The sequence below is a fragment of the Chlorocebus sabaeus genome, chromosome 25, assembly GCF_047675955.1.
Source record: "Chlorocebus sabaeus isolate Y175 chromosome 25, mChlSab1.0.hap1, whole genome shotgun sequence".
NCBI classification, from domain to species: Eukaryota; Metazoa; Chordata; class Mammalia; order Primates; family Cercopithecidae; genus Chlorocebus; species Chlorocebus sabaeus.
Window position 1 is genome coordinate 13,319,796 of NC_132928.1, and position 13,480 is coordinate 13,333,275.

The following is a 13,480-nucleotide window of genomic DNA, read 5'->3' on the forward strand; positions in this document are numbered from 1 at the left end:
TTTGGAAATGCAGCCAAGGGACTTTTAAATGAAAAGGTGGCATTTCACTTGAGACCTGAAGGAGTTAAGGGAGTTAGTCATGTGGAAATCTGGAGGAAGAGACCCAGGCAGAGGGAGCAGCCTATGCAAACACCTTAAGGTGGGAGCACCCCTGATGTATTCAGAAAAGGGGCTGCATAGCTGAAGTGAGCAGAAGAGAGAGTAGGAATGTCCCAAGCCTACGGGATCTTTGGGCAAGCTGCAAATAATTGGCCCTTTCACTCTGCAAGTACTGCCCCACATCCATCAAGTACTTTAGAAGGATTGAAAGAAGTTTGACTATCAATCATTTGATGAATTTTCCTGCCCACTATTTTTCTATACCAGTGTGAAATATACAGAGTAATACTTCTGCCTCATCTTTACCAAGCACTTACTATGTTCCAGAGATGATGCTAAATATTTTTACATTAATAATTTCAGTTAATCCTGACAACAGACCTATGAGGTAGATATTATTATGCTCATTTTATTGATAAATAAGTGAAGACTTAGGTAGATTTAGATTGTTCAGAGCATAGTTAATACTATGGCCAGTAATTACGGCACATAATCCTAATGTTTCAGGAATTTATACCATTTAGTTGAGGAGACACTCCTCAACTAACCCTCAATTTTACTTCAGGTTAAGTCACTTACTTTCCCTTTTATGTTAGAGACGTCAGTTAGTTTGTCTACAGGAAGTATAATACCTCACAGGGTAATTTATTCACAAATAGGAAAACATGTATAAAATATCGTAGCAATCTGCCTGCAATATTGTAAGTGTTCAAAAGGTTGTTGATATTATTGTTGTTGTAAGCTAAGGAATGCTAGAAAAACATCAAAGTTACAATTACTCAAAATAACTTTTGCTGAGCGTCTACTAGACATAAAATAATAATCACCTCATTATTAATATTGGACTTTCTGAAGTATATTCTTATCTTTCTCTTCTAATCTTTTAGTTGAGATTTTTTTCCAGCTTTTTTTTTTTTTTTTTTCTTCAGATACAGAATCTTGGTATATTGTCTCGGCTGGACTCAAACCCCTGGGCTCTAACAATACGTCTACCTTAGCCTCCTGAGTAGCTGGGACTACAAGCACATGCCACTATGCCTGGCTCTATAGTTTTAATATTTAAGAATTCTTTCACCGATTGTTTATTCCTTTAAGCTTTGTTGTTGTTTCTATATTTTTTAATGAATGCAACTTTTATCTTCTGAGGATAACAGAGGCATTTTATTAGATTGTTATTAGTTGATGATTTCTTCTACCTCTATTCCCTGCATTGTTTGGTTCCTCATCTGGATTATCGTTTTTCATCCTCGTCCTTTATTTTTGTTTCTGTCATTCATGTTGTATATTTTGCATATATGTTTGATGAATTTTGCCATCTGCTTCATTCTGTAGAGAAATGGTAAAATCTTTCCAAAATGGCCTTTCTTCATGTTTATGAGCAGCAATACAGCTTTTCTTTGCAGTGGTTAAAAGCTCAAATATTAGTTCTAGAGTTCTTATCTTTGTAGTTTTTTTCTGCCAGTTTTCTCTTTATGGAAAATAACTCTGGCTCCCAGCTTTCCGGATTTCCATAAACCCTGTAGAAGGGGAATCGTGGTGGTAAAGGGGAGAGGCGGTTTATACAGACTTTCACTTAATCCTCTCATGTCTACCTTGTGCCTCTCCTAATAACAAATTGTTGATGTTCCAACATTATGGAGTTGGTTAATTTCAATTATTCTTGACAATAAGACTGATGTCACCATGGAGTAGGATTAGTTTGGCTGGCTGAGTGGGGTTGAAAGGGGACCTGAAAATCTAAATAGTTTCTATGTAGAATAACTCTAATTCATGATTCTCAGCCTTGGCACTATGGCTATTTTGGGCTGGGTAATTTGTTGTGAGGGATGGATATGTGCATTGCAGGATGTATAGCAGAATCCCTGGCTACATGCCAGTAAACTACATGCCAATAGAACTCCCCCCCACCTCCCTCCCGGACCTTGACTACTAGAAAGTTCCCCTGGGGACAAAATCATCCTCAGTTGAGAACCATTGTTTTAACTTTAGACCTGTGTGTATCCTTTTACTTCTTTCAATGTTTCATTATCTTCAAGTCTTAAGGCTCTCAAAGATTCTGTAGGAAAAAAATCAGTTTTCTTGTTTTAGGAATCCAATTCAGCCAGCACTCAAGCTGAAACTTCTCTGATTATTCAAGAATGTTGTCAATATGTATTTCTATTTCTTAATTTCATTTTCTGTCTTCAAAATTTTTGTAAAATATATGTCTTCCCTATTGTTTTCTCTGCTGGCCTCATTAAAATTATAGGTAATATTTTTAAAAATTCCTATTTTGTTATTGAATTATCAAGAAAAAGAGGAAAAGGCGCATGCTTGATCTGAACTTTATCAAAAATTGGTAACTGTTTTCATCTCTTACTATTAACTGTTTTCTAAATCGATCCTCTTGCTTTCAGAATCCAAATCAGCCTGCACTCATACTGCAGTTTCTCTGATTAGTCAGGAACGTTGCCAATATTTATTTATATATCTTCATTTCATTTTTCGTCTTTGAAATTTTTGAAAAATATATTTCTCCCGTGTTGTTTTCTCTGTTGGTCTCATTAAAATTAGGGGTTTTAGTTTTTTAAATTGCTGTCATTTTGAAGTAGTGAGAAAAAGAGGAAAGGACATGTGCTTAATCTACATTTTCCCAAAATTTTATATTTTAGTAAATGTATTTAGATGCATATTTTTCTAACAATGGGCATTCTTAGTTAACGCCTGTATCCTTTTTCTTAAGCAAGAAAATAAATTTATTATAATTTTTACTTATTCTGCCCTAGTATTCCTCATGGGTAAATCATGTCTTAATTTTATTAATCTTTGAATGCACCCTTTCTAACAAGTTGGATCCTTTATCAGAAAGCAGAGTGTGTACAATATACTTATCCTTTAGTTCCGTGTTCCTGGGCACTAGCTCTCTTATCACAATAGGATATATACCTACAGATCAGCTTGATTATAATTTAATTTACTGTATTTGGCAGCAACATCTTATAGTGGTAACCCAGACTGAGATGAAATCTTCCATTTCAATTGACAGTTATAAAGCAACAGACTATAGATTTAAATTATTTGAGTAGTTCCTACATTAAAACACATCTTTTGCTTCCCTTCCTTTGCTCCCAACCACATGCACAGCAACCAGTATATTTCCAAATTTTACTCCTGTTTATAATGCTATTTCTTAAGCTTCTAAACATTACAGTGTGCATTGCACCTCTGCTAATCTCCATCCAAATTCTGCTATGTTTTGGAGTTGTCTGTGAGAAAGTGTAGTGCTGATGAGGGGATTGAAGGTTCAGGATTCCAATTTTGGCTGCTTAACAGGAACAGTTGAAAGATGGCATGAGGTTTTTGATCCATGGTTTTCCATTTTCGTGGTATAGTAAGCATAGGTATCACTGCCAAACTTCTTTGGAGCTCTATGTTATTTGGGTTTAGAGCTTGGAGCTACGTTAAACAGCTGAATAAATGTTTCCCAATGGAACTCTGTCTATGATGCGGCTCCTGAAAATTCTCTCTGAGTGTTGTTAACTAGTTTCCTCTTAAATTGAGTTTATAGTTGTTTTGTCATGTCCAAATGTCTTTTTGCGACTTTACTTCTAACTGAACAGAGTGATAGAATTTATCCTCCCACTTGAAATGATAAAAATAAGGACAAAATGTATTAAATAATTGTTTGCTAGATGTTGGACATCAGGCAACAAGGACAATGTTTGCTGAAAAATAGGAAATAAATTATGTGAATCTTACAATTGACCCAGATTGCTGCTTTCAGAGTATTTCCAGTCCATGACTTAGGGAGAGAAAACCCAGATGGAGCTCAGAGGGTTCTTCTCCAAATTGAAGAGATATAGCCAAGTGTTTCAGGAATTCAAAGTAGTTAGTTTGCAGAGAGGAGAGAGAGGAACACAGAGATAATTCCACATATCTACAGAGCATCTTCCTTAAGAATTCACTTGAGTACTGATCACTGCATGTATGAGGCTGCAGAAAGCACAACTTTCAATTACTAAAAGTAACAATAGTTGACACTCATGTAATGCTGGGAAATGTGCTTGTTTCCACCAGCTGAACTGGAGAGAAAATGTATGATTCACGGGGCTTTTGAAAACTGTACACAAAAGGGTTTAGCTTCAATAGTGGAGAATAGCCCTAGGCTGATAACTACTTCAATACCACCTAATAAATCTTAAGAGTAAGACTCAAAAGGAATTGTTTCCAAGTAATTTAACTGCATCCGAGAACAAAACTCAAATATATTTGTAAGAGCACTAAAATACATAGTACCCAACAAGAAAAAATTAACAGTCTCTGACACCAAATCAAAGATTATCAGGCATGCAAAGAAACAGGAAAGTACAACTCATAATGAGGATGCAAATACATCAGTCAAAACTGATCCAGAATTGTGAGAGACGTTAGAATTATCAGGCCAGTATATTGAAACAGATATTATAACTTTACATAGTTTAAAAGTTACATAAAAATATGGAAGGTACTAAATAACCCTACAGATCAAAATCCCAGAGAAAAACCTACAGTGTATGGAATAAAAATACACTGGATATAATTGGTTATACATTAAACATAAAACATTTATGTTATATTTAAAAAGTTAGTGAACTTGAAGTCATAGTAATATAAACCTATCCAAAATGAAACAAAGTTGAAAGAGCATTTGTAAAAATGAAAACAGCATTTGTGAGCTGTGGGACAACTTTTAGAGGCTTGGTGTATGTGTAATTTGAGTCCCTACAGGAATGATGGAGTGGAGCTGGGAACATAAAAAATATTCAAAGAATTTATGGCTGAAAAATTCCAAGTACAGTAAGGACTGAAAACCATAAAGCCACACACCCATGAATCTCAAGAAAACTAAAAAATAAGTAACACGAAGGAAATCACAAAAGGTGTATTATAATTGAATTGCTCAAAGCTAGTGATAAATTTTTAATGATAAAGTAAAATACTAAAGCAGCCAGAGGAAAAAGACATGTTAAATACATAGATAAAACAGTAAGAATGACAACAGATTTCCTATCCAAAATAATGCAAAGAAGAAGACAGTGGGGCAACATTCTTATAACCATGAAAGAAAACAAATAGTGCACTTATGATTCTATATCTAGGAAAGAGATCTAAGATGAAGGTCAAATAAAAACTATTTGCAATACATATAATGAAAGAGTTCATCACACACAAACCTATACTATAAGAAACATTAAAAAGAATTCCTTCAGTTGGAAATAAAATGGTATCATATGGAAATACGGATCTGCACAAAGAAACAAAGAACACCCAAAATGGCAACTGCATTGGCAAATACGGAGGGTATTTTTCTAATGATTTAATTTTCTTTAAATACAGTTGACAGTTTTTTTTTAAAAAAATAATATAGTAAAGGTTTTATAACATGTATAAGTAAAATGTCTGGCAGTAATAACACAATAATTAGGAGGGGGAAAAGGAAGTACCCTTGACCCTTGAATGACATGGGAGTTAGGGGTACTGATTTCTTGCCCAGTCAAAAATTCATGTTTAACTTTGACTCTCCAAAACCTTAACTACTAATGGCCTACCGTTGACCAAAAACCTTACTGATAACATGAACAGTCAATTAACATTTATTGTGTATATATTATCTACTGTATTCTTACAATAAAGTAATCTAGAGAAAAAAGAATCTTTAGGAAAATCATAAGAAAGGGAAAATGTATTTACTATTTGTTAGGTGAAACTGGATCATAAAGATCTTTGTCTTCTTCATCTTCACTTTGAGTAAGATGAGGAGGAGGAATAAGAGGAAGAGGAGAGATTGGTCTTGTTGCCTCAGGGCTGGCAGAGGTGGAAGAAAATTCTTTTACAAGTATACTCATGCAGTGATAACTCGTGTTGTTCAAGGGACAATTGTATACTATTGTAAGATCTTTAAACTCTATTTGAAGTAGTATGTCACTTAAAGCTAGGTTGTGATAAAGATGTAGAATAGAAACCACTAAAATCATAAAACAAAGAGTTATAGCTAAAAAACCAACATGGAGATAATTTGAATCATAAATAAATATAAAATAACACAAAACAGGCAAAAAAAAAAAAAAAAAAAAGAAGAAGAAGAAAAAAGAAATCCCAAACAGATGGGACAAATAGAAAGAAAATATCAAGATAATAGATTTAAACCTAATCATATCAATAATAATGCTAAATTTACATGTTCTAAATAATCCACTTAAAAGTCAGAGACTGGAAGATTGGTTAAAAAAAGAAAAAGTACAACTTAACTATATGCTGCTTGCAGAAAAGATATTTAAGTATAAGACACAAATAGGTTAAAAGCAAATGTTGGAAAAGATAAATCCTGTGAGTACTAATCATAAGAAATCTAGGGTGACTTTATTAATATGAGAAAACATGAATTTTTAGAAATTTTGTCCAAGATAAAATATTGGCCAGGATGAAGAAGGTAATTTCATTTTGTGAAAGAAGTCATTGTATCAATAGGACATAACAATTCTTAATATTTCTGTAGCAACAACAGAGCTTCAAAATGCACAGAGCAAAAAATCATGTAACTGAAAGAGAAAATAAAATCCACATTTGTGGGCAAAAATTTCAATACCCTTCTCTCAATAATTAGTAGAACAAGCTGACAGGAAATCAGTAAATCCATAGATTAGAACAATACTGTCAACCAACTTGACCTAATGGCCAGTTATGGAACATTCAACCCAACAGAGCAGCAAACTGCACCTACTTTTCAGGCCTACACAAAATTTCTACCAAAATAGATCAAATTCTGAACCATAACACAAACCTCAAAAGATTTAAAAGAATTCAAGCCATATAAAGTACATTATCTGGCTGCAGTTAAATTAAATTAGAAATCAATAACAAAATAACCTGGAATTGCTCTAAATATTTGGAAACTAACTCACACAATTCTAAATAACCCAAGATTCAAAGAGGAAACCCAAAGAGGAATTAAAAAGTATTCTGAACTGAATGAAAATGAAAACACAGTATAAGAAAATTGTGAGATGCCCAATACGGCAGGACTTAGTAGTATATTAATAGCACTAAATGCCTACGTTAGGAAAGGATGAACACTTCAAAGAAATATCTTCTACTTTACAAAATTAGCAAAAGAAGAGAAGACCCAAGCCAGGCTAATGAAAGCTATTTCTGAGTTTCTAACTGCATCTCATGGGGATGATCATTTCTTTCCTCTGCTCTTGTGGCTGAAAGCATGTTAAGGCCAAAACTGTGATTCAGGCAAGACTGAAATTTCTAAGATCAAATTGCATTTTCAGCCGTAAAGAGCAGGAGAATTTCCATGACTTGAACTGTGAATAGATATTTGTTTGTTACCAGAGATAGTAATTGTACTGCTTTATCTGTCTTTCCTTCCATGCTAGTAAAAGAAAGCTCAATAGTAGTTGATCACAGGATCATAGAGAATAATCTACATTTCTCAGCCTCCTTGGCAGCTAGGTGTAGAAATGTGGTTTAAGTTCTGGTCAATGATATTGTATCTATTAACTTTTGCTGCTTAACTTAGTGGCTAAAAACAATAAAAATTGTTTATTTAGGATTCTATGGTTTGGCTCAGTGCTGGTGTGCACTGACTTGTCCAACCTCTTCTGGGCTCTCTCATTTGTCTGTGATTAGCTAGCTGGTCAAGTAGCAGTTAGATAGGAAGACCTCACTCACATATGTGGTGGTTGACAAGCTGGCTGCTCCCTGGGGCAGTAGGAGCAATTATTAGTTGGAGCACCTCAGTTTTGTGCCATACAACCTCTAATATTCTAGCAGGATAGCATGAGCTTGTTCACAAGGTGATCTCAGAGTTCCAAGCCCAGCAAGAGAGAATGAACTCTAAATTTGCAGGCATGCATTTGTTTGTTTATTTATTTATTTATGCTTTATGTTCTAGGGTACATGTGCACAACGTGCAGGTTTGTTATATATGTATACATGTGCCATGCTGGTGTGCTTTTGCAGGCATTTTTAAATGTCTGTTTGAATCATATATGCAAGCATTATATGTGCTAGTATTTGACCAAGGATCATACCAAAGGGTGTCTTATGATTTGGAAGTATATTTTTAAAAGAAAGAAGAATGCCTTTCTCTCTTTCTTCTACTTTGTGGACAGGAATTGGTTTTAGAGTATGAGTAGATTTGTATTTTCTCACATTGAAAAGGGAGAATCTACAGGTATAGAATCTACAGAAGTAAACTTGGTATTTTCAGTTGAATTTTGGGAAACTGACTAAAGTTAACATTTTTAAAAGTAATGATGCCTTACTTTAGTTTTAAACTATATTTTAAGATATAGTTAATATACAGAAATTATGGTCTACATGTGTTACAGAAACTTAGATTAATGAAATGGGAGTAAACTTGTTATTTTATCAATTTGTGACAGAGTTGTTCATACAGAAAGAATTGTTTTTATTGATAAAAATATCTGGATAAGACTTAGGTTTTCACAAGAATCAAGGCAATAATCTACACTTTTGGGATGTATGTGAGAAAGTGACCATGCAAAGTCAGGTGTACAGAAAAAAGTGGATATGCTTTATGGCAGAGCAAGGAGGAAGAACAGAGAAGCCACAGAGATGGTAGATAATTGGAGTGCCAATGAAAATCTCTAGCTGTAGGGGAAACTAAAGGGATATTATGAATTGCAAAGTAATGATTTAATTCCTCTTTTACCTCAAACCTTTAATAAAGGTTAACAACTACATTTTGTTTCTTCATTTGTTTTGAACAAGAGTTCTTGAAATTGAGGCATTAGCTGAGTTTCACCTCTGGGTGACACAGGGTAGTGCTGGTAGGAGCCAGAAAGACTTCAAAATGGAAGAAGCAGAAGTGTAGGGTCAGGGCGACTATGAAATGATCAATACGTGTAGAATTCTTATAAACTGAAGGAGCACTTCTGTTGTTCAGGAATGGAATTAGGGTCATACGCAGCCTTATCTAGATTTCAAAAGGTAAGGACGCTCCAGCTGATACATGCATTACATGTAAATAAGAATACAACAAGACCAGGGGCTGTGGCTCATGCCTGTAATCCCGAATATTTGGGAGGCCAAGGTGGACAGATCACCTGAGGACAGGAGTTCAAGACCAGCCTGACCAACATGGTGAAACAGTGTCTCTACTAAAAAGACAAAAAATTAGCCATGCATGGTGGCCCAGCTACTGGGGAGGCTGAAACAGGAGAATCTCTTGAACTTGGGAGGCGGAGGTTGCAGTGAGTCGAGATTGCACCATTGTACTCCAGCCTGGGCAACAAGAGTTAAGCCGTCTCAAAAAAAAGAAAAAAAAAAAGAATATAACACAACATATAAAAGAAAAAGTTTTTGCACTTTTATTTCTCTTTACCTTTTGCACACTTCCTTGCTATTTGAAAACGTATTGTTTACATGTGGGTAATGTTTAAGATTATTATTTGACGGAAACATAATGTATGTCCAATGCCTTAAGATGTTTACCATCCGTTTGGAGAACAGGACTGATACCTATAAAGTACCAGCAAATACTCAGGCCTGAGTTATGGGTTGATGTACTTGAAGTGTTACGAGTATATACTGACAGGCCTATTGGATTTTCATGATGTGCCTGTATGTTACACATATCCACCAATAAATGCCATTTAGTTTTGTAGGCTGAATCAAATCTCTGTCTTGAGTAATGATTTTGTATCCTTTGGACTAGATGTGAATAAGACCAAGAAACAGTCAGGCACAAGAAGGCAATTCATCGTTCTTACTCATCTTTCTAAACCTATATGCATCTTTGATATTGAGGTTCATTATTATCTACAACTACATTTGGTTTGCATATAACCATTTATCTTTTAGTCTTAGATATTTTCATATCAATTGTCTTAATTTATCCTTAAATAAAGCTTCCAGTGAGTCTCTATTTCTTGGATGAGGAAAATTGAGGCAGTGATAGGTCTTTAAAAATTATTTAATTTCTAAGTCCTTCTTGTAACTGAATCCCAACCTGGATATTTTTAAATATCCTTGAAATTAAATAGAAATCAAATAATATATTTTCACAAGTAGGTTACTTCCCTCTATGGTAACTCTGCCTCCAAATGTGAAGAGCTGGATTCAATCCAAGTGAAAGAAAGTCAGGGGGGAAAATGTCAGGGACTATAAAAGAGATTTGAAGTCTGTACCCACATTGCTGTGTTAGAGTCCTAAGTTATTAAAATTCTCATATTTATTTGACATTTTATATACATATGTCTGCTTATGAAGAGTTTAGTTCTCATCTTTCTTTAATCAACATAGTATTATCTATGCGTAAAGTAGATGAACACTATATTTTATGTATTTTCATTCTTCTCAAATCAGATGCTTGAAGAGTAAAATGGCACAGTGTTTTAGCTGTTATTTTGCTTGAAAATGCTTTAAAACAAGAAACATTTTTGGAATTTCTTACCACAATATAAATCAGCTAAATCTATTTAATGTGGTGAAATGAATCATACATATGCTGAATAGTCCGAAAAGGGGAGTTGGGTAAGAAAACATGTATTAGGGTCAGTATCAATAGGCATAAATAATTCTATTAACAAATAACATTAAATATTGTTACATTGTTTATGGGATGATATCATTATAGAAAGATTCTCCCTTAATTTAAATACCTAGCATTTACAAAACAAGTTTAAATCAATGAGACAGTAAACAAGAGGAATCAAACAGAGAGGTGGGCTGGGTGCGGTGATTCACGCCTGTAATCCCAGCACTTTGGGAGGTTGAGGTGGGCGGATCACGAGGTCAAGAGATCGAGACCATCCTGGCCAATGTGGCGAAATCCCGCCTCTACTAAAATTACAAAAATTAGCTGAGCGTGGTGACAGGTGCCTGTAGTCCCAGCTATTCGGAAGGCTGAGGCAGGAGAATCGCTTGAACCCAGGAGGCAGAGGTTTTAGTGAGCCAAGATTGCGCCACTGCACTCCAGCCTGGTGACAGTATGAGACTCCGTCTCAAAAAAAAAAAAAAAAAAAAAAGAGAAATGGTGTCCTAAAGACTAAATTAACTGCTGACTGTTTTCTATTTTCAGTCTCTACATATTTATATTTTGATTTCTATATATAGTATTTAATGGTTAATTCCCCATTTCCCTTTTATTCTTATACAACTAACTTCTATGGATTTTATTTTCATTCAGTTCTATATATTCCCCCTGCTGAAGCCTCCCATGTTGTGTGTCAAGAGGAAAAATATCTTATTACCTTCTTGTCTGTTGAACATTTAGTTTTCTTCTCCCTCCCTCCCTGTCTTGTACCTAATGAGCAAATTATCTAAAAATAGATACGTTCATCATTCTACAAAATGTTGTATCTTCTCTAGATTGGAGGCCAGTGTAATTGTAAGAGACATGTGTCTGGCAGACAGTGCAATCAGTGCCAGAATGGATTCTACAATCTACAAGAGTTGGATCCTGATGGCTGCAGTCCTTGTAACTGCAATACCTCTGGGACAGTGGATGGAGATATTACCTGTCACCAAAATTCAGGCCAGTGCAAGTGCAAAGCAAACGTTATTGGTACGTGTAATGCAAAAGTTTACAGTCACATCTCTATTACCATCTGGAATAAAATTCTCTATTTGATTTCTTAACTGAAGAGTAAAGCAAATTTCTTTGCTCAAGGAAGGCTGGAAAAAAAAATTTGGATGAAATTAACTGTTTAAAATGATTAAATTAATAATTCTATCAAACTGCAGCTTGAAGCTTAGTTTAATCAACCCTTTAGAAGTTTCTTTATTCTGTAGATGCATTAGTTCACATGGTCCCATACTAATAAGTCATAGAAAGATATAATTTGCTTACTGCATAGATGTTTCTTTTAGAAAATTAGCACTTTTTCAAAATGTTTTACACTTAATGAGTTCTAAGCAAATCATTTTCATGCTAGTTTTCTTAATAGACCAAAATAAATGGATTTTTTCAAAATATTCTGTGCTACAGGGTCCTTTGTGATAAATCTTTCCATTTTTTTCTATTATATTTCTTTGAACTGTTCCTATGAAATGCAAAGTAAGTCAACATAATTCTACAGATCATGTATATTGCTCGGGTTACTTATAAAGGGCTACATGATTTTAATTTTGTAATTCAGCACCAAGTTGATTATAATAAACAGCTACCTTTGCTGTTATTTATCATTTTTTTATACAAGACGTGCTTTTTTGTTTGTTACTCCCACAGGTATTTTTCAGAAATTAGATTTGATTATAGCAATTTATTACATCCAACATTTTTGAGGGGAACCACTGCCACATAAGGACAAAATTTATCATGTGCCCAAAATGCACTATGTAACATAATGCACTTTGAAATTTTGATATATGAGAATATTATGAGAGGAAAGTTTCCTGATGAAGTGAGCCCTGTATTGTAACTGAATATGTCTTGGTTCATATAGGAAGTTTAAAAAAGACCTTTGCCTTTCTATTGTCATTCAAGACACCAAGTCATCCATGGTTTGTCTAACACTGACCTGAACCTTACAATAATAAAAATATGCCTGGCAGTGATCACACTCTCTCTTTCACACACACACACACACACACAAATGCTTACATGTACACATGCATATGTACATATCATTCTGAATACTATTTTCATTTCTGTGCTATACCGCTAAATCTAATTCTTTATCTTTTATTTATGTAAGTATACGTCATGCTACACAATTCAGCTAGACAAGCGTTTCAATTTAATAAAGAGAATGTAGGTGTGTTTAATGGCATTACATGAGATTTCTCAGGTTTAAAGAAACATTACATGAAAATCTGTAATGTAATTTGCCTTTATGCATCTCAAGCCTACAAAAACTAATTTTTTAGAAAGAAAGAATAACTAACGTGTAAAGAGAAGTATGTATTTCTATGTGCTATCTATGATGCTGAAGGAATTCTAAGACCTTGAATTCAATTTGTATGGCATCCTTTGTTCTTTAATGTGAGATATATTTTAAACTCAAGATGTGAAAACAGAAGTTAAAGCAAGGCCTTTAAAGACAGTGAAATAATTACTTCTTTGTACCAACGGAATCTTTCTTGTGATGGTTAGATTCCAGAGCTTGAGGAAGGCAAAAATCAAAATTAATTTAGAATGTGTTATGCTATCCCTACTATGTGCCTGTTTTACTGATTGATCCAGTTGGTTTTCTGCAGGAAACAGAAATATACATTTTGTGAAGACTAAATTCTAAATTACTTCAGTATTATTATTTCTAGTGTTATTTCTGCAAATGTGGCACTTTTTATAAAAACAAAAACTTGATATGCATATATATTTACTTTCCTAATGGGATGAGCAAGTAACTTTATTCAATTTCACCTTGTTAATATGAAAAAAAAGAAA

The 13,480-nt window shown here is 34.2% G+C and overlaps 1 protein-coding gene across 2 annotated transcripts in view; it reads left to right on the plus strand.

Moving 5' to 3' along the window:
• USH2A (usherin) overlaps nt 1-13,480 on the plus strand; it is a 785,943-nt gene that overhangs the window by 163,139 nt on the left and 609,324 nt on the right. For both annotated transcript variants that reach the window (XM_037985560.2, XM_007988447.3), the window contains one exon: nt 11,461-11,656. In XM_037985560.2, the coding sequence (XP_037841488.2) occupies nt 11,461-11,656 (196 nt within the window). The remainder of the gene's footprint in view (nt 1-11,460; nt 11,657-13,480) is intronic.